Source organism: Chinchilla lanigera, unplaced genomic scaffold (assembly GCF_000276665.1).
Source record: "Chinchilla lanigera isolate Chin_1 unplaced genomic scaffold, ChiLan1.0 scaffold00028, whole genome shotgun sequence".
NCBI classification, from domain to species: Eukaryota; Metazoa; Chordata; class Mammalia; order Rodentia; family Chinchillidae; genus Chinchilla; species Chinchilla lanigera.
Window position 1 is genome coordinate 16545248 of NW_004955429.1, and position 21923 is coordinate 16567170.

Consider the following 21923-nt stretch of genomic DNA (forward strand, 5'->3'; position numbering starts at 1 on the left):
CCGTGGGTCCAGACTGTGATAGCAGAGACGGAGAGGTCGAGGGGGAAGGGCTCCACGTGGCTCCCTGAAGAGCTGCCTCTGTCCTGCCCTGCGTGCGCGCCCTCCCAGCCTTAGGCCTGAGCCTGGAGAAGGGCCGTCCCCACTGCCCCCTCCCGGCTCTTTATCTGGGTCCCAGGTGAGGCCCGAGAATGCTGCTACTACCACTGTTCCCAGGGCACACTTGTGAACTCTGGGGCCACTGACCTCAGGCCAGCAGTGACACTTCCACAGCCTGGTTATCGGGAACTGGGCACGGCAGGCTGCAGGCCGAGGGTGGGGGTCGGGGCGTGGCCCAGTGGCCCCCCTCTGCTGTGCTGGCCCCTGAGCTGCTGAGCACCGGCTGAGCACCAGTGAAGCTGTGGTGGCCCAGCCACAGGGCGCACATCTGAGGGAGGCCCTTAGGGATCCCCTGCTATGACCCATCCACGTCCACAGGCTTGTGCGAAGGCCCAGCAGAGGGGAAGCCCAGGGGCTAGGCGTGAGGTCAGTCCTGCACAATCAGCCATCTGGAGGCGGCTCTCTCCCTGAGAAGCAAGTTGGTTCAGGCTCGGGCAGCACCAGCCCACTGGGTGCACGCCTGGCACCGGGTTCCCACCGAGCCCTGCCCGCCACTGAAGCTTCTCCGACCCAAGGCTGCGCCAAGCCTGGGTAGCCAGAGGTTTCTGGGGGAGCCTCAAAGGGGCTGGCTGTACACAGTAGGATGGCCCCGATGTCACTTCTAAGGTCAATAAGCTAGGCAAACAGTGGACCCTCCACACAGCAGGCCCTTTCCACTCTCCCAAACGCTGAAATGTCTCCCCTCGCTGCCCGGAGCGTCTGGAGAGGCATCTCAGGTGGCCTCTGTCAGCCAGCACGGGGCAGACGGGACATCCCCCAGGAGGCTGGCCTGTCTCCCGCCCCACCCCAGGAAGAACGGCTTCCCTCCTCCCTCTCATACCTGCTGCGCGTGGCCCTGTGCCCCTGCCGGGTAATCACAGGCTTCGTGTGTCTCCCTGCCAGGCTGGGGACTCCCCGAAGGGAGCGGCCCGTCTCGTTCAGCTCTGCAGCGCCAGCATCCAGCAGAGGGCTGGACACAGAGCAGGCGGCAGGGGCTGTTGGCCGGCGAGAGAATGACTGAAAACAAAGGCATCTGCTTTATTTGTTTTCGGACAGCAGCACATTCTGTTTCTAAATACATGGTGGCCGAGCTTAGAGGAAGGGCAGGGCACAGTGGCACGGCCTGGGGTCTGTGTCTGTGGTCCCATGGCTGGTCCTTTGGTCACAGCTGCAAACTGGTGCCCGGCACTAGGTGTGGTGGCTGCTCCTCAGCCCTGTGAAGGAAAGGTCAGAGTTCAGTCCCGCCCCTGCTGCCCAGAGTTGTCACAATCCTGGGCCTTGGCTCCCAGCGGCCACGGTATCCTGCTCTCAGCTCCCTGCCCAGCAGCACACAGGCCTCGAGGGACCCATTTCTGCAGCAATCCCAGCAGGCAGGACACCCTGGGCTCCTGAGCCAGCGGAGAGCTGGGCCGCTTGCCTCCCCTGAGGCACAGCAGGTCTCGCTCCACTTCCACTCTGCTCACCGAGGCTGCCTTGCTGACCCCACCTTAACAGCTCGGCACAGTCCACACACAAACACTTGGCCCTGGGCCTGAGGCCGCCCGCAGGTCTCTGAGCTGTCCCTGGAGCCAGCACTGCGGCCACCAGCTGCTCCACCACAAAGTTCTTTGTCCCCCGTCACTTGGCCGCTTCTACAGACAAACCCTCTTGGGGTCCTCCTTCCTCCTGTCCCCCAGGAGCCTCATGGAGTGGGGACTGGCAGAGTGCAGCGAGGCTTTCTCCAGCCTCACTGTGACTCAGGCACAGGTTGCCACTTGCATGCTCCAGACAGCACATGCACCGGCTGGCCTCTGCGCTGGCCAGCTGCTCATGTCCAGTGTGCTCTCCAATGGCATGGGGTGAGGGCCAGGAAGAAGAGGCTGGCCTGGCAGCATCCCAGAGTCCGTCGGGCATCTGGGGCCCAGGAACACTGGGACTTCCTGCATTCTGCCTGCCTCATCATCCTGGCATAGCGAAGACACACAGGTGAGACGTGCTCGTTAAGGACATGCAGTGGGGGCGAGGGGAGGGGCAGAGCCAGGCCCAGGGGCAGAGGAGCGCGGGGACTGCCTGTGGTGGGATGCATCCAGATGCACGTCCTTCCCCCGGTGGAAACCAGGCAATGCTGACCAGCAGCTGGGGCAGGGAGAGGGACTGTAGCCAGCCTGGCCCTCGCTGACAGGTAGGAGACCGAGTCCTGGGTTGCCTGTGGGTGCCTAGCTCCTCTGTGTACAGGTCAGCAGGGCTGGTACAGCCTCTGCTGGGCTCCTCCTGAAATCGGGCATGTGGTTCTCCCTCCTTCGCTGCGTCAACCCTGGGCTTCACACTGTGAGGGCCGACTGAGGCTCTGTGCCCACCCACCCCACAGGGCAGCTGCTGGGCTAATTGGATGGGGGTACTGGTGTGGGCTGTGCCCGGAGGGCAGGAGCAGAGCAGAGTCCCAGGGTGGGCACACAAGGCCCAGACCTGCAAGACCAGTCAGTGGGAGAGCCCTCGGATACAGCTGGGGAGCACACGGCCTCTGACCTCAGCCTTTTTTATTTTTATTTTTCGTGGTGCTGGAGATGGACCCCAGGGTCTCAAGCACACTATGAAAGCACTCTACTACCAAGGCGCAGTCCCAGCCAAAAAGATCTCAGCCTTTTTCATCACAGGCACCTAAAGCAGCTTGTCTCCTACTTTGGCAAAAGAACCTTTTCTGCTGAGTACAGTGACAAATGCCTGTAATCCCAGGCACTAGGGAGGCTGAGGCAGGAATATCACAGGCTCGAGGCTAGCCTGGATAATTTAATGAGACCTCATCTCACAATCAAATGAGTAAGACGTAGGGGTGTAACTCAGTGGTAGGACACCTGCCGAGCATGTGTGAGGCCCTGGGTTCACTCCTCATCCCACCGAGAGCCACAGCTTTCCTGGAGGAAGACGTCCTTATCCCACACTTTTTGAAATACCTTATCCAGCACAATAGCCCTCAGGTAAAGTCCTCCTCCGGAAGCCCCTAAATGAGTGGGGCTCCCTAGGCTGGAGTAGCCTGCAGCATCAGAAGATGGGGCGGGGCTTGGGCAGGAGGGCAGAACCATCCAGAAGAGAGAGCAGCAGCCACATACAGTGGGAGAAGAGGACAGGAGCTGCTGCAGGGCCAGGGAGCAAGGGCAGGCTTGGACACCCCTTAGGCTGAGGCCTGTCTGCGTCGGCTCCCCTTCGGCCCAGTACCACTCTGTCCCTCTTCCTTCCACGGGGCTGCCTCTGCCCTTGCTCAACCTCCCCTCACTTAGCAACCCTAAAGCCCAAAGGCAGGGGTCTGGGAACTTGGATACCCTGGCTGGTGCTGGCCCCTGGAATGTGAGGCCTCTCCTCGAGCCGAGTCTGAGGCATTCACGGGAGGGACGGGCAGAGGCTCTGAGTGGGAGGTGACTGAGAAACTTCTCTAGGGCACAGGCAGGCCCTGTGCCCAAGGCGGGCAGCCTTACCTTGTGGGCGGCGCTCGCGCAAACGCAGTGCTGGTAGGCCTTGACCAGGTCTGAGCACAGCAGCACCTCGTGTGCGTGGTCACGGTAACAGCGAAGGATCTGGGTCTGCAGCCCCGAGCACACGGGCTCCACCCTGCGGGGCCTGCGGATGATAAGAGCAGGCAGGCTGGCTCACATGCCCGCACAGGCCAGGCCGCTCCCCAGTGAGCAGGGAGGAAAGAGGCTCAGGTCCACTTGACGCCTTCATGCCAGATGCCAGTGGAGACGCGGAGGTGCACAGTGCCGGTGTAACCTATCTGAGGCCGTGAAGGACACAGCAGGGTGCAGCCCCAGGGGCACTGAGGCTCATACCACGCACGAGTCAAGCACTGAGATGTGGGCTCCACGCCGTGCTGAAGCTTGAGTGCCTACAGAGCCCAAAAGGGGCCTGGCGGGCAGTGACCCTGCCAGCTGCACCCAGGTCAGCCGCCTCCAGAGGCTATCACCACATGATGTACACACTGCATTCATTTTCTCATAGAAGACCTTTTTCCTGATTTAAAATGAATAGATGTGAAACAAGACAACTGGAAACCTACAGAAACGTGCAAAAAGAAAGAAAACATTTTCTGTCTCATGTTTCTCAGAGACAACCACAGAAATATTTTGAGATACTTGACTAGTTTTCCCTCTTTCTTTATCAAAGTAGTCTTAGAACCTACGACAAATGAATATGTTTACTTTTTTAAAATTGTGAAACAAAAATAAATGACAAGAACAATAAAACCTAGTGTTGTCTCGGATCAGCTCCCCTCCTTCCAGATTCTTCTCCCAGTCCTGTCTCCCTTCCCGCCTTTCTCCCTCACAGGTGGCATGTCACACACACTCCCATGCTCTCTGCACACACTCACTCCCATGCACGCAGCAGTGCTCACACGCTCATCCATCGCTCCGCACCGCAGCCCTGAAGCACACGCTGCTAGTTATTACATGCTGCTACTTAACACCGGGACTCTGCGGCACAGGAAGTGAGGTCATGCTGCTAGGAGGTGGGAGGATGTTTACTTCCATCATCTGCGTTACCCTGTTCCCCTGATTTGCTTTCCGAGTGGGCCCTGTGCCCAGGTTCACATAGGCGCACCTCAGCACAGGTGGGCTTGCAGTACCCTCCTGCAGTCATTCAGAATTCGCCAGCACCGTGGTGGAGGGCATTGAGGGAGGAGTAGAGATGCACAAAGCCGCCCCTCAAGTTTCTTAGCAATAAAAGGATGGGTATCAAGCATGTTCTGCTGCAGACATGCAGAGGAAAGACATGTCAGCCTGGCCTGCTCCCACCCACACCTCTGTGTTTAAAACATGGCCGTGGAGGACGTCGATGCTGCCACAAAGCAGCACTATCATTATTTCACAGTGATTTAACCAAACCAAATGCACTGGTTAGGAACAGCACACAACAGAATATTCAGCAGCTTAGGGAATCAGACCTTGAACTGCATGGCAGGGACACTTTAGCCCAGCAGTGGGGTGTGGCTGTCAAGGTGCAGTCTTCGGGGGACCTTCCATCCCACGCCCTCTGGCTCAGAGGCTACAGTCCTGCTCCACACGCCAGAGCCTCTCTCAGAGGAGGACACATGAGGGTTTTGTCTCCGCATCACCTCTGTCCTCACAGGCAAGACAGATGGCCTTTGGACAAGGCCCCACATCTTGGCCCCTGGAGGTTCCCTTCGCTGGTGTCCATCTGTTGCTGCAGAGGTGTCTGTAGCACGGCCACAGCTGGGGTGCACAGGGTCACCCCACATCCCTCCCCATGTGCTGGCAGAATGGCTTGGCTTCTGTATTTACGAGTCTTCTGGCATGGTTGTGTTCAGGCCTGGTCCTTTAACACCATGTGTCCTTAGAGCCAGAGCTTGTGATGATATCTAGCCTCGGCAAGGGCTCTCTGTGCTGCCTGCTTTGGTACTGCTGTACTCAGGGTACCCTTGGAGCCCCCAGAAGTCGCAGGATCCCAGCCTAGGAAGGTGGGGGTACTGCTCCTTTCCCCTGCAGGGCCGATGCTGCAGTTCAATGCAGCTGTGACCGCCAGTGTCCTATGTGGTTCTCTGTTACCTGCACACTGATCTCTCCTCTTCTACCTTGCTTACATGCTGTCCCTTTTGAGTACATCTTTAAGTCCTGCACCCCTTCCTGCTCCGCTGGGACAAACAGCTTCTAAGAGCCCAGGATCTTCTTCACCTTTCTGCAACACAGCTCTGCGTTAAGTGGACCCAGCGCTAGCACTGAACGCCCTGGGCACGCAGCCAGCAGGCACTCAGCAGACACCAAGCAGGGTGAAGCTCTGGGGTCAGCAAAGACACAGCTTTCCTGAGCTGTCACCTGGCATGAGGCTTCCTGACCTGTGTGTCAAAGGTGCTCCAGGCAAGCCAGGTGGAATCATGGTGGCCCAGCCTGAGCCAGAGCTCCTACCCCAAGCCCTGCCCTCTCAGAGGGACGCGAGAGACACTGACACTTTTTCTGCAGAGCTGTGATGAGCAGGGAGCAGCAAATCTCCATCCCTGTCCCCTCCTTTTGTGGCTTCAGTTGCCTAAACAAGGGCGCTGTGTCTTTTGAGGGCAAACCTCCCAGAATATCCAGTGGGCCCCTCGGTCAGGAGAAATCGGGCCACAGTGAAATCTATTCCCTGTACACCAGTATCACCCCTGGGCCCACAGAGGCCTCTCTCCTCTGGGATTTATCAGAAACAGTGTGAGGAGACAATGGTAGGCAAATGTCAACTGGAAGAAATTTCACCCACTCCTCCATAAAGAAGCTCTGAATGAGATAAGACTGGGAGAGCACTGCTCCTGAAATGAGTGCTTTCTCTGAAGCAAGGCAGGGCTGGGCTGGGGTCAGGGTGAAGCTCTGGAGTCAGCAAAGACACAGCTTTCCTGAGCTGTCACCTGGCATGAGGCTTCCTGACCTGTGTGTCAAAGGTGCTCCAGGCAAGCCAGGTGGAATCCATGAAAGGAGGTTCGTGCTACCTGGCTAGTACATCCAGCAGTTGGCCCCTGTGCCCTTCTACCAGCACACAAACCAGCTCTGATTTGCAGCAACACTCAGCCTGGAAACAGCTGCTCTTCAAGTGACTAAATAAGTCACATGGGACGCCTAGACGTTTTGGGGACAGAATCACGTCCACCTACCCGGGACCTTTCACCACAATGAAGATGCGCTTTGTGCACAAGATCGGTCTGTGTGGCTGTGAAAGGGATCACATCACCTGGTCAGTGTGCGGGATGTCTGGTCTCTTACGCCTCAGGGCAACGCAGGGGAAGTCCTGTCACCCCTGGCCCTGTTTCCCACATATGTGCAGTGGGAACAGTGACTCTGCCTGCCAGGACTCAGCACATGTGTGGCAGCGTGTGTTGTGATGTGCTGCTGTCATTAAAGCTAGCTGCCAGTGGGAGACTGAGGCAAAGCCGGGGCTCTGGATAGAGCGGAGTGTGCTTGCAGGAACGTGGATTTCTGGCAGCGCTCAGTGGAGAAGCACTGAGACACGGCCGCCTCAGGGAGGTGCAATGCACACATCTGGCTTGCAGTGGGGGACCTGACCTCAAAGTGCACCTCTTCCTCTAAACTTGGTGCTGAGACCGATCAAGGCCCAGTTCAGACCAGGCCCAGAGGGCTGAGACTTGGGCCACATGATCCAGACTGGGCTGATAAGACCCAACTCACAGACTTGGTGAAAGGCTCAGTGCCGGAACTGTGACCTTCTGGGGAAGACAGAAACCCAGGTCCTCAACAGTGGCAGCCTACGGCCCGGAAGGAAATGTACCCTCATCCACTGGGGCACTGGCTGCATCTAGCCTTCTTGTAGCACAAGCCTGTTCTCTCCACTCTGAGGGACACAGAGTGGAGAGAACAGGCTTGTGTGGACAGGTATGTGGCATAGCCAGAACCACTGCTGGGAGAAAGCACCCCACTGAAGCCTGGGACAATCCTCTGCACACCACCAAGACCCCTGTGGTGGGGTCGCCTCAAAATTCATGTTCTTCCTGCATCCTCAGAACGTGGGCACAGGGCTACTACCGGTGTGATCGGTGAGACTGAGGTCACAGTGGGTAGTATGGCCCATAGAAATCCAGTTCAGCATGGAGGCAGAAACTGAGCGGTGTTCTGACCAGCCAGGGAGCACAGGGACCATCAGCAGCACAGAAGTGTGGGAAGAGCTCTGGAGCGGAGTCCCTTGGGGGCCTGGGCTGCCCATACCTGCAGTCTGGACTCAGGGCCTTGGGATGGCAAGAGACACGTTTCCGTTGTTCTGTAAGCATGCAAGGTGTCACACTTGGTAACAGCAGCCCATGAATCCCACCTGGTCAGGAATATACAGTAGAAGAGGATCCCTGGGCAGTGCGAGCAGGTGGGTGGGTGACAGATACATCCTGTCTCCACTTTCCAACAGAGTGACACCCGCTCTTGAACCATGGTGCAGTAGCTGCATGTCTATGAGCACCTACTATGCACCAGGCGCTGCACAGCTCTGATCCTGCCCTTTGTGAGGTCTTATCTACACTGATCAATGAATGGCTGCACCCTGGTTTACCTGGGCCCTTCCTTGCTCCCCAGGAAGCTTTCTGTGTGGAGACATCTGGGGTGAGAACCAGGCTGTGGCAGGGGACATGAGAAAGGGTGCATTTCCACCTTGGTACACAGCAGACGTGGAACATTCTGGCCTGTTTGGAAGTGTGTCTGGGCAGGCCTCTGGCCCTGGCCATTCTGGATTCATGGGTCATTCAGAACCCAAGCTGCCAGGCCTGCCATGTGCTAGGTCCTAGGAATATTCACACCTACTCTGTGAGCTGGCATTACTGCCCTGTTCTGCTGGTGGGGACTGAGCGAGGTTAGATGGTTTGGCCAAGGCCATACAGCAGTAAGACAGTGGCACAGTGAGGGACTGGGTGTCAGGCTTCACACTGTGTCATTTTAGCCCCACTCTACCTCTAGAAAAGTCCACTGGATTGAACAAGAAGAGATAACCGAGGGTACAAAAAAGACAGAGACAAGCCCAAACCACATGGTGGGCAGAGCTTCACGGCGAGGGAAGCCAAAGATTGCTGGTCTGTCCTCGTGGGGAGGGAGGTCCTGGGCAAGAGTTCAGGCAGGGTGAGAGGATGGAGGACAGGAACACCCTGGGGGGGCCAATGGTGCAGGCCACGCAAGGAACAACAGAGAGCAGAGTCAGGAGGAGAACTGCTGGCCTTGGTCAGAGCTGGCCAGCATCTTCCGTCTTCCCCACAGCAGCTGCCTCCACCAGCGGCGCAGGGAGAGGGCTAGGGAGCAAACCCAGGCGTCTCTCTCTGCTTCCAGCTGACTCTCCTATGGAGTGCACCCCAGCCTGCTCACACGCAGCCCCAAACCCTCTGTGCACTCTCCATTTTATTTAATAAATGGAATCTCATCAACTTATCCTTCTTCTATTATCGCTGCTGACATCAATCTGATAATATTGGCCTGGTGTGGAATTGGGCTATTATATATCCTCCTGATATTTAATTTCAGAGCAACATCGGCAGGGGGGCGCATCTACGGAGCAGGCTTTTTATTACAGGCAGCAGTGAGGAGATTCCAAGTGCATTACACATTCATCTTCGTCAGGTCCAATCTAGCTGCTCTAAGGAGGGTTTTGCTCTAACCTGAGGCCAGGGCTGAGGGCTGATGAGACCAGCTGGTAACTAAGGACTTGGTTAACTGGCTGCTATCGACGAAGTGCCATTCAGCCTGGGTAAGTGGAACCCGGAGATCCCGCCATCGATCAACATGCCATTCAGGATCACTATGGGCCGCCCCCTCCCTCAGGCAGGAGAGAGGCTACCAGAGAGCCCAGCCAGGCGAGGATACCAAGGGATTCTTTGCTTTGGGGGGATGGGAACACAAAGGGACAGCTGCTGCTTCATGGACACAGGGCCCAGGATAGGCTGCCTATGACAGGAGTCTCTAGGACATCCTCTCTCTCCCCCTCTCATGAATGTGCACGTGCACATGCACACGCACGCGCGCACACACACACACACACACACACACAGGGATAGGGAAAGGCCATTCCAGTCTTTGTTCTTCTGTTACAAAAAAATGAAAGGACTTGTACCTTTCCCGAAGAGTCCCGCCAAGTGCAGGATGCACAGAAGGCCCTGGCCCTGGAGTTTTCTGGGCTTTGGAGGTAAGGAAGGCAGGTTCACAGTGGCCTCTGGTGTTGGAGGAGAACTATGCTGATTAGAGACCACCTTGGTGTCCCTGGTGAACCCAAGGCCAAGCCGGCTCGGCCCAGCCAACTTCAAAAGGACACTTCACTGCAAGCTGAGATCCCCCCACAAAAGCCACTGTCCCCTGTGCAGTGCTGTCACCTTGGCGTCTGTCACCAAGCCTTCTTTGGTAAGAGACTCCCCTCCCTGAGGACAAGCAGTGCATCATAGCTCTCTGCAGCAGCCTAGGACCACAAGGCTCAGAGGGGGCCCAGCTCCTTGGTGTGGCACCCAGGCCCTCTGGGCTATAGCCTGGGAGGTCAGTGGCCTCCTGTCTGAAGACCCTGGGCAGCTACCTCCTGGGGACACCAAAGCACATCAGGTCCTCCCACCCCTGGTTGTTCTTGGGTACACCACTGCCCTTCACCAGGACAGAACACAAAGCAGCAGGCACAGCCATGGGGCAGAAGCCTGGGGCCTGTGTGTGGGACAAGGTTCCAGGGTTATTGCCCAGGAGCAGGAGCAGCTCATGCGGGTCACACTCTCCCTGGCTGGGTGCTTCATGCCGGCATGCCTCACCAGGGGCAGAGTCTGGGCCCCCGGGACACCACCACGGACTCCAAGTATGAGGCCTGGCAAATCCTCCTGGTGGCACCAGCAACACAATGCAGGGCTGCACCAGTGTCCTACTTCACAGGCCAGGGCTGGCAGCTCCCTGACCTCATGGGGGCCGAGGTGAAGACAGCCCGATGTGGACACAGCCATCCCTAGAACTCTAAGGGCTGGGTGGCCCACCCAAGTCGTAGGTGATTCCCCTCAGTTCAAGGAAAGGAACTAGACTGGAGTCACCTAGCCTCAAGGCTGCTATGACTCCCAGAACCAGGCCCCTGGCCGGGAGAGCTCCCAGGCATTTGCCAACCAGAGGTATGTGTGAAATTTTGCCAGTGGGGTGAGAGCCCTGGCACGCTGAGCCCCAGCATGCTGAGATGCCCACAGCAGCTCCCAGAGCTCCTGGGAGCTCCTGTATGGTTTGGGGTGTGGAGCTGGCTGGAGGGAACTCAGCTACTTCCCTGCCTGTTCTCAAGAACATCAGCTTTTATGCTGGAGACAGGCTGAGTGGTCAGCTCTGGGAGTGCCTCCCCTGAGGGGTCAGCTCCCCTGAGCTGACCCGAATCCTACAAGAGGCTGAATCCTACAATAAGTGCTTTGTGCCCAGAAGCTGCGGAGTGGCTTGTCTCCCAACTCACACAAAGGGTGCAGCCCCCTCCTCTTCAGGCCAACACAGTCCATCTCTGTTCCCATCCCCAGGACCCAGCAGCGTGCTGGTCACTCTCAAGCATCCGTCCACTTCTCTCCAGTCCCCTGGGGCTGTCTTCAGCACAGTCCTCCCCATGATCTGACATCATCCCTCCATCCAGCCATCGCCCATGTACACCTGGCCTGGGAAGGGTCACTTCCTGGGAGCCGAGCTTGGTGCAGCAGAGACCACATGCACGGACAGGAGTGATGGACTGCCACAGGCACACAGGAGGGAGTGCATACGGTCTGTGGCAGGACGTGATCTGGGGCTGCCCAGGGAGGTGACCAAAGCAGAGGGAGGTTCCTGGGAGTCCGGAAAATGCAGGTGGCATTCTGTTCACCTGGCTCTTAACTGTCTCAGGAACCTCTTCTCACTTCTCTAGCCCCTGCCCTCCTTGAGATCCCCATTCTTCACCTCGCTGCACCCTGCATTTCTATGCTCCTCCTATGCCCTCTGGCCCATCCACTCTGCCACCAACAGGGCTAAAAAATAGCTGGGTCATAAGCCAGTTCCAGTTTAGAAATCTTTGGCTCTTCGTGGTACCCGTTAGGTGGAATCAAGCACAAAACCCTCAAACCAGGAGCCAGCTCTGGCCACAGGTTCCTACTCTGAGGGAGCTGCTGTGTTTTCTGAACCCAGCTCCATGCCTCATGCAGCTGCTCCGCAGGCGGCCTGGCAACTGCTGTCTCACAGCTCAAGTCTGCTGCTCTTGCGCAGAGACGGTGGCACTGGGGATAGCAGTTGTGCACATGCACTTCAGACCTCCTGTGTGTCACGCAGGGCCCACAGGCCTACCACGGGCTACTCTTCTGCCTTTCTCCCTCCGGGGTCATTTACTCCCTGCCCCTGGTAGCTAAGTCAGTCAGTGGGGAGAGAAGCACTGTGGGCCATGCTCTCAGCACGTCCTGTGTGCCCTGCCTGCACCACGCTCCTCCCTTTGTGGCACATCCTCTGCACCCCTTTCAGGGATGGACAACAGGGAATCTGACCAAGTGTCCCTTTTAACTGTGGTCCCACCTCCTGTCCCCTCCCACTGGAGGGAAGTGTTCCTGCCCTGTGGCCACCTTGTCCCACGTACCTCCGAGGGACGTTTCGGGGGCTGTCTCCCCACAAGACAGCAGGCCTGGAGGCAAGAACCACAGTTTATTACCTTGGTTTCTACAGGTTCGCTGAGAATCCAGAGCAGGAAGCAGATAGTCCATAAATAAACTGAGGTAGGCAGGGCATCAATAATTAAGTCCCTGGGGCTCTGCTTTGCTACAGCTCCTGGGGGCAGAGGCTGGGTCTGCTACACTAGATGCCTGTGAGGTCTGGCATGGGGCTATAACACTGTAGGCAGACCCCAGCCACACACTCAGCCCCTGGTCAGCCAGGTGTGTGTCCTGGGCCAGCTGTGCCCTGCTTCCCCTCCTCTGGCCCGTGCTCCTGAGCTCAGTGGGTTCCTGTCATAGCCCCCAACCCAGCCCTTGCCCTGCTGCCCTGGGGTTCATCCTCAGTCCCCAGCCCCATGGGTGGGGCCTGCACAGCAGTCAGGTGCTCACCACCAGTGGATGACAAACGAGGCGCACACACAGCCTCCCTGCCTGCTCAGGGCCCTGCCCCAGCCACTCCCACAGACACCAGTAGAGCCAGTGTGACTGGCCACGCCAAGGCCCCAGGTCTAGGTGTCTGAGGAGTTTGCAGTGGCATGTCCTCCAGTGGGAGGCTGCCACGCCACAAGGAAGGTGACAGGGATCCAAGAGGGCTCTGAGGCAGACAGAGACTCCTCACTGGCCATTTACAGCTGGGGCTGGGTGCCAGTCTTGGCCACACCTGCTCCCCGCTACAGGTGCCCTCAGAGTCTGGCTGGCCCTTTCCTGAACTCTGACCTCCTGAACCTCTCTGTGTCGTGAAACCCAAGCTCACCTCAGCTTTCCCACAGGCTCCTGGGCCCCTCACCATCACCAGCACTCTCCACGCCCAGGTAAAGGGCCCTGCCACCTCAGAAGCACCACCTGCCACCTCCTGCCTCACCCACCTGCCCAGCCTGGCAGGCTACTCCCTCTGCCCTGGCACCCCCTGGGGGCTCTGCTTACTCTCTGTCCCCGTCAGACCCAACACCACGGGCCTGCCAAACCCTGGGGTCAGTGGGAACCCTGTCGCCTATTTCCTCCAACCATCTGCCTGTTTTGAATCAGGTCCAACTTCAATAGCTGCTTTCATGGATTATGCCTCTGGTGTTACATCTGAAAAGTCACTGACAAGCCCAAGGTCATCTGGATGTTCCCTGTTCTCTTCTGGGAGTTTTATGGTTTTATGCTTTGCATTTAGGTCTGTGATCCATTCTGAGTTAATTTTTGTGTAACACCATTTTTAGGTTGCAGAAATGCTTTATCAGCTGCTGTCTCACACACAAACTCAACACTTGCGCAGACTAGAGTACAGAGTAGGGTGGAGGCTGGCCCTCTGGGAGCCGGTCCCCTCCCAGGTCTGCCATGAGTATACTCAGAACCTGAAGCTCTAGGAGTGGTGCCAACCCTGAGCCTCCTTCATCATGCAAGACACACAGGGGTGCCAGCCCACATCCTAGTCCTGTTGGTGACACCAGAGGAGTCAAAGGGCATCCTCTGGGACTCCACTCTTCCCTGGACCCCAAGTGTCATGCACGGCAGGGATAGTTGGCCCTGTGATCTTGGTGAAAGCAGCCAGCAATCCCACCTCATCCTATTGCCACACCTTGGCTTTGAACTGGAAGGGATTTCTCTCAGCACCAGCACTGGTTGTCATCCGCTTCTGGAGTCTGCAAGACTCCTGACACAAACTGATGTGAGGTATGGAGGCCAAGACCTGGGTTCAAGCCCCACAGCCATGCAGGGCCAAGTGGGGGCTCTGCCTGTTCCCCAACTCTCATCCATGTGAAGCCAGCGAAGGACCTTGCATTGTTTTCAAAAAATGACAGATGACAATCTTTCCTCTCCCAGTGGAAGCTGGAAGAGGTGGGGTGTAAGGGGGCCTGCAGGAAGGCTGAGGGCACACAGGTGAGAAGCAGGCAGAATGGCTGGGAGACAGATTACACAGGGCTCAAAGCTCAGCAACTGAACAAATGCACACATATATAGTGAGGACAGGAAGAGCTGGGTCACTCACTCCCCGAGTGTGATTTCTAAGCAGGCACAAGGGAAGGCTACAGAGAACTCCCATGTGCTGGACTTGTAAGTAGCAATGCATGCTTGGTCGGTTTTCATAGATTTCCAGGAATAATTTTAAATTTTTAGATAAATATGGAAAGTCTTCGAGTTGCACACACATCTGAAGATGTGTTCTATGCACACACGTTTTTCCTAGCTCTATGCACTGAGTGTACCCAGAAGAAATGACACCTTTGTAGCAATAAGCACCCCAGCATCCAGACCTTGGTTTCTAATACTGCTCTCCAATAAGAGAAACAGGTCAGGGACAGAGCGAGAAAGAGACCATCTTGAAGTATCTGGCCCAGAAAGCAAAGAAGAGAGAATAAAGACACACGTGGTAAGTATGGAAAGGTCGGCTGGAAGGGCATTCAAATTAGGACATTTTGAACATCAAAATAAATGGGAAAACCAAGGAACACATGTGAATCTTCGAGTCCTCTTTTAACATAACCAAATAAATGAATACATAACTAAACTGAGAAGGCAAAACCATCATGAGGCCTTGACAGCAGAGGCAGCAGAGAGATGCTGGTGTGGAAAGTCTGGGTCAGCATGGCAACGGCAGGATGGGCGGCCCTGGGGACCTCCTGATGGGATGCAGTGCCAAGAGCACCCCCTAAGTTCTGAGTCTTCTGCCCTGAGGAAATATCAGGCAGACCCAGGTGAGAGCTCAGCCTATGCAATGAAAGCTCTGCAGTCTCCTTACAACTCGCAAGGTCATGCGGGAAAGGAAATATTAGGAGACAGTTCCATTTGAAGAGGGTGATGACACATGACTACTAAATGCAGAACCGGTTCCTGGACCAGATCTTGGGCCACAAAGGAGAAATCGATGCTGTTGGGGCAGTAGGTGAAATGTGACCAACGGCCATGCTGAGTGAGCAGAGCCTTCCTAACTGGATATGGCACATGGCAGTCACGGAGGATGTGCTTTGGAAAGCAGGTGACAGATTGGAGGACTTGGGGGTGCTATGCCACAAGATCAGAGAAAGGCGGTGCTTTCCTCTAGAGAGAGCAGCTGATGGGGCAAACCCTGTACCATGGGACAGGTGGGGGAGGGTGGTCTCAGTGATCAGATCATGGATCCTTGGTGTTGTCCTAGGAACCTTTCTGTGGGCTGAAAATCATTTCAAAATAAGCAACCAAACAATAAGCATGGCAATTTGATAGGACAGAACAAAAAGAATGCACTTATCCCCAAAAGAGAGTCTACCAGATTTTTTCTTTTCCTGGCTATGAGTAGAGTTGGGAAAATTTGACAAAATAACTCTAACTTCATTTCAAAAAACAAGTTGGAAAAAGATTATCAAGGCAGAAGAACTTGTTCTGCGAGATAGTTAATATTTTAAATAACTGTAGCTTCATAATATGCTTTAAACATATTTAAAACATGCAGGGCTTGTCCTGGAAGATAGTCTAGAAATAGGCTCAAGCGTCTGAGCAGGAATTTAGCACATGATTGAGTAGGATCTTTTATTGGTGCTAATGGAACAAAGGATTTTCTATCTGGGAGGAGAACAGAAGTGGGTCTGTACTTTACATCCTACATGCAGGTAAACCCCAGGGGGCTATTGGGAGCAACACTTTCAGAGCAGAAGATAAGATCATAAAAGTACTAGTCCTAAACACCTGGGTACACACGATTATAGTATGGGAGGAGGAAGGACTTCGCAACATAGCATAAATCACAAACAGAAAAACAAACAAAAAACACATTTGATCCCTATCTTCCCATGATTTTCCAAAGCACAAAAATTAAAATATTAACTAGACTAATAGTTTTAAGAAAAATGAAAAGATTAAGAACACCATTACATACAGAATTTTAAAAATGAATGATAGGAGAAAAAGCAGAGGCCATACAAAAGCAATTCACAAAAGAAGAAACAATAGCCAAAACATAAGAAAAGGCTTTTAATCTCACTTAACACCTGAACAAATGTGGAGTTTTTATCCCCATTTTGAGATTGGTAACGATTTTTTAAAAAATAGTTATTGATGGGCACAGTGGTACACACTTGTAATTGCAGCACTCTGGGAGGCTGAGGTAGGAGGATTGCAAGTTGGTGACTTAGTGACTTAGCAAGACCCTGTCTCAAACTAAAACAATAAAAAATGGCTGGGGATGTAGCTCAGCGTAAACGTTCTGGGTTCCATCTGCAGTACTGCAATAACAATAATAACAACAAGAGTAATAAATAATAATTTTAAAACTTTATAAGCTTGTGCTTGGGAAGTCTTGGGAAAAAGACAACCTGTAGCAGCATCATTGGAAGTGAAAACTGGTACCTTTCCTATCTGGAGATCTATGGAGATATGCCCATGGCAGGTGGAGACAGGGAAAGAGCAGATACCCTGTGTGTCATGCACAAACTTGGCCCTGTTTATGTGCAACTGTTAGCTATGCTCTGTGAACCAAGAGTGACATCAGCAAGATGGCAGCAGGGACTAAATTTTCCTTGTATTTTCCTTTGCCCTCTACCCTGTACTGGGGCCTGAATCCAGGGTCATCACATTGAGCTACATCCCAGCCCTTTTTGTATTTTTTATTTTGAGACAGGGTCTCACTATGCCAAATTGTCTGGACCAGGCTCAAACTTCCAATCACTTGTATATTTGGATCACTAGTCATTATGACATAGAACAGCAAGCAGCAAATCAAACAACAGGCAGACACCAAAGCTACATATTGCAGACAGACAACTAAGCGTAGTACTGGATGGATTTAAAAAGTCCGTCTCTTACGGTGTTAAGTTTATACACATAGGCACACACACTTCATCTTCCACTAACTATAGAGGGTAAAGACAGATTGGCAGGAAATGCAGAGTAAATGGGTATGTGCACACAGTAGGAGCTCAATAAATATTTGTTGAATTAGAAGGAGCCAATGAAGGACACGTTTATCTCTGAAGTTCAAAATTGAAGTCCCAAGTCAGTTTGCTCAGACAGTTAATGGAATGAGGGTAAGTTCTGCAGCATTTGTTAAGAGATCAGTCATGTTATTTTGGCAATTCCATCTTGTTCCATCACTGCCCAGGTATGTGAGAGATAAAATTCCTGCTTTTCTACACTGTCCCAAGTCACAGTTGTCACAAAACAGTGGCTGCGTGGCAGGAAGTCATCTCAAAGCATTCTTTTTTCCTCCTGGTATACTGTGCCCTCCACTCGTACACATGTGCATGTATGCGTCCATGTGTGTATGCATGCATACATACACACACGCATGCAAGCATACAGGCTGACATACACATAAGCACATACACAGACTGAGAGAGACAGGCTAGAACAATAGGCTAAAATAAGCATGAAATCAGGTAGAGACAAAGGCAATTCCCTGCTCTTGAGTTTCAAACTAATCAGCTGCACAAGGATGAGGTAGGAGAGTTGTGGTTTAATACATAATACACTACTTCTAGAGTTACCTTCCTAAAACACACGTCTGATCATGTCATTTCAAAGGTCAAGAACGCTTCTGATAGCTTCCCAAGGCATCAAAATCAAGCTTAGCCCCAGGCCCCTGTTTGGTGCTGGCCTAGCTGTGTTCCCTCCTCAACTCTTCACGACAGCAGCTTACAGAGGCAGGCTAACTGGGATCAGAACCCAAAACTCCTGCTTTCCAGCTCTATGGCCCTAGACAAGCCTGTTTGCTCTACTGACTCCCAATCTTACTGCCTACAAAATGAAGATAATAAATGAGATAATATATGCAAAGGGCCTTGTGGTTTGCATGGACCACAGGAAGGCTCTGATGGATGTAAGTGTCCTTCTACCTTGCTTCCTCTGGCCCAGAAAGATGGAAAAGAGCACCAAATACCAAAGGGAGCAGCTACAGCAGTCTTATGGAAGAATAGCCTGACAGCGGGAAGTTCACAGAGGAGATGACTGCAGCCACAGGAACCACTGCTGGACAGTACAGACCTCCTTTGGAAGAGACCCCTGGGCAGCGTCTACTCCGCAGGCAGTCCTGGGGGAAGGGGCCGTGAGAAGTCCACAGGGTGACCTCCTCCTCTGTGCCTGGCTGGGGATGCCTACTGCACTGACCTCTCTGAGCACAGGAACGTCTTGGCAACTCGCCTCTTCTTATGCACAAATTTCATTTCATTTTAAAGCCTCCTTGGTACTGGTCTTTTAACGTGGCTGATGGCACAAAACAATTCCAACCTGGAACTGTCTAAAGTGGATGTTGGATCCGCAGAGTTGACAGCAGTGATCAATAAAAACAGCTACCGTGTATTGAGTCTTCACTCTGTGCCAGGCGTTTGGCTTGCTGTTCTCCATACACAACTCCTGGAATCTAACTGCCCGGCTCATGGGCTTGATCTCTCATGCTTGTTCTGCTGTACAGAAAATAGGAGAGATAGCACAGAGCCAGCGCATAGTTGGTCTGGTGCTGGGGTGCACGCTGATGTACTCGTAGTGGGACCCAGAGCAGGATGAGGACAGCCTTGAAGAGCTTCCCAGCCCCGCTTCCTTGCCCCAGGCCAACAATCACGGGCTGACGGCCCCTTGCCAATTTTCCCTGATGAAAATAGATTCTGTCTTCGTCTTTCACAAATCAGGAGAATACAGTGACCTGGATAAGAGCTGTTTCTCAGGATTCCTGAGGTCACAACCTGCTCTGGCATTGTGCAGCAAGGCAATTTGCAGCCTGTCTTCCAGGCAGTCTGGGAAGCCCTCACTTTCTCCATCACATGGCCGAGAAGACACCCTCAGGATTCCAGAGTAGGCTCACCTAGTCCTGGCACCAGAGGTTTTGGAATTCCAGCTACCCCCAGGCCTGTAATATGATCTCCCTTCCAATCCTTTCTGGTGTATATACCTTGTATGCTGCCTGACTTCTTCCCAGTAAGTACGCTGCTGTTATAGCACACAGAGCCACCAGTGAGCTCTCTGACAAACTGACCAGGGCTGAGTGACACAATAATCCATGTGGTGATTCTGAACCTTTGAGGGGGAAGGGACTGGAGGGTGAGTCCATGCCCATGCCCTGGGCACCTCATGTTCTGTCAAACTTCATAGGACCCAGCCTACCAAGACCCTGAGGTAAAAGCAGCCCCATCAGACTCTAAAGTCCTGTACTGGCCACAACCAGGAACCTACGCCATCATCTGGCCCACCCCTTTCTGCGGCCAGCCACATACACCAGTCCCAGCTCCCAGCAATCGCTCACTATCCCTTTCCCGGATCTAGGACTACTGTTCACTGCCAGGCTGCTTCCCTCTGGGCCTCAGAAGCTCAGTCTCTCTTATTCAGTATAAAAGTTAAAGTCAACGTCAGCTTAGATCCTGCTGCACCCCAGCCAATAAAATCAGTGACTGCCTGGCATGGTATGTCACACTGGATCAGAGCCAGATACCTGGGTTCTGCTTGTTACTTGATGGCACTCTGGTTTCTGACCTTGACAAAGGTGCTCAATTTCATTGAAGTCGTCTTCCTCATGTTTCAAACGGGAAAGGAAAGGACATTCTGCAAGAACAGCGCTGTGCCCAGCTCTTACAAGACCTGGAGCAAATGCCTCGGCTTGTGCAACTGTCCAGCAGGGACATGAGCCACTCCTGCGTCAAGCTGCATGCATGGTAGGGCAGGGGGGATGCCAAGAAAGGAGGCAAGAGAAGAAGGAGGAAAGGCACTAGCAGTGCTCTCTAGCAAAAGTGAATGCAAGCCTCATGTGGAACTATAAGTAGTAATGTTAAAGAAAGGTAATACGGTATTTCACTTAACAAAATATAGCAAGATATCATTTCAATATGTAAGCAACATGAACAACTTATAAGACATGATACTCTTTGTATTAAGTCTTTGAAATCCAATGTGCATTTTGCACTTATGGCATATCTCAGCATGGATGATGTACACTGCAATAGCCATGTGTCGCAAATATGATGGTGGCAGCCCAGACACTTTTGAACCAAACTCTTTGAGTTTTGTGAACACCAACACCACTGTGCCAGTCTGATTGCCTGCTACTGTGACACAGAAACAACTTCTAAGGAGCAAATGTTCACTTTGGCTCATGGCTCTGGGGGGCTCAGTCCATGGTAACTGGGCCCTGGTGCTCTAGACCTGAGGCACACAGCAGGTCTCAGAGGGATTGTGTGGTGGAGGAGGCCCACCCACATCATAATAGTCAGGAGGCAAAAAACAAAGAAGAACTGGGTCCTAATGTTCTCTTCAAAGCCACACCCCCAGTGACCTCATTTCCTTCCATTAGGCCCCAACTCCTAAAGGTCCCACCTCTTCCCAACACTGCCACGCTGCTGGGGACCAAAGCTTTAGTGCATGGGTCTCTGAGACACACTGCCAACACAAACAGTAACAATGACTCCATCCTATCCAGCCCCAAGGGCCATAGTAGCAGCCTTTGACATAGGTAAGGAAACTGAGAGGCTGAACCATATGTCCCAGGACCCAGGGCAGGAAGTCACAGGAGGGGGAAGATATGCAGCCGGGTGTGTGGGGCTTCCAGAGTCTGCTGTATGTCCAGAGAAGACAGGCGGATTCAGTGTGGGAGCCACACAGTACTAGCTCAGTTCCCAGAGGCAGACAACTAGGAGGTTTGGAAATAGCTTGTGCAATCCATTTTACATAGGTCAAGTGCATATATACACGCCACAGAAGCAGCCAAGGCCTCTTTCCCCTATGGACTTCCTGGGCCGTGAACCAGATACTTCCTGCCACATCAGCTCCAAGCAAAAGTAGCAGCGTGGCTCTCCTTGCCTAAACCCAGCATTGTTCTTCTTTCTTTCATAACGCATGTTCACACTGGCATTTTATCTCCCAAACAATTCACTTAATCCATGTTAGAGATTTGCTATGCTGTATAATCACCTATTCATAATTTTTCTTAATTCTCCAAGATGCACTTACGCTACTTTTGAACAAATACATGTACTTTCATTACTCATTTTTATCATATGGAAACTGTCACAAATTTCCCATCCGTGACTAGCTGCAAGCTTTATACTGTGAACACCCTATTTTCCCCCTTACACCTCAGATATACTTTTGAGACTAAGTGGCACAGAATTTGAGCAGTTGTAGCAAGAAGCTGGGTGGTAACACAGCCTGAATGCAGAGCACATTTTGTCCCAACTGTTATGGGGCCTCACCCCTGCAGTGTTGTCCCTGGGCCCAAAACTGCATAGCATGAGCCTAGGACTTAGTTCCTGGGAGGCTTGGATTGGTCAGAAGAGGCTGGGTGCCAGGAGTATCTTGCATACCAGTTCAAGATCACCCTGGGATCCAGACAACACAGACTGTGGCAGGCATGGAGAAGGAGCACCACACCTGATTCAGGCTGACCCCACTGCTCTGTGACAATGCTGCCATCCTGTTTACAGCAGACTCACAGCTCAGGGCAAAAGCACTTCGAAGGCTCTAGCTAGGGTCCTGGGAAGCCAGATGCAGAGCAGGCAACTGATGCTCACAAGGGAATCCGAGCCGTGTGGCAAGAACACGTGCTCTTTCCACACTGATCCCCAAATCTGGCCAGAAGGGTCTTTAAAAGATGGAACTATGTCTCATAAAAATGGTTTGCCTGCCTAGAATTGAAGCACCCATCTCCTCAGTTCCCTATTCTAAAAACCCATGTTTCTAATCCTTTTTCTTTTTTTTCTATTCTAAAAATCCATGTTTCTTGTTTGAGGGAGGAGCTAATTTACCCGACCCAAGG

The 21923-nt window shown here is 53.3% G+C and overlaps 1 protein-coding gene across 4 annotated transcripts in view; it reads right to left on the reverse strand.

Moving 5' to 3' along the window:
• Positions 1-1149: 1149 nt before the first annotated feature.
• The window catches only part of Chchd6 (coiled-coil-helix-coiled-coil-helix domain containing 6), a 239743-nt gene continuing 218969 nt past the window's right edge, over positions 1150-21923 (reverse strand). For 2 of the 4 annotated variants that reach the window (XM_013515549.1, XM_005387259.2), the window contains 2 exons: positions 3585-3726; positions 1150-1349 (listed from right to left, as the gene is read on the reverse strand). In XM_013515549.1, coding sequence (XP_013371003.1) covers positions 1344-1349; positions 3585-3726 — 148 coding nt within the window. In that variant the 3' untranslated portion in view covers positions 1150-1343. Of the gene's footprint in view, positions 1350-3584; positions 3727-21923 lie in introns of those variants that run through there. The other 2 variants (XM_013515552.1, XM_013515550.1) reach the window with 1 other exon arrangement.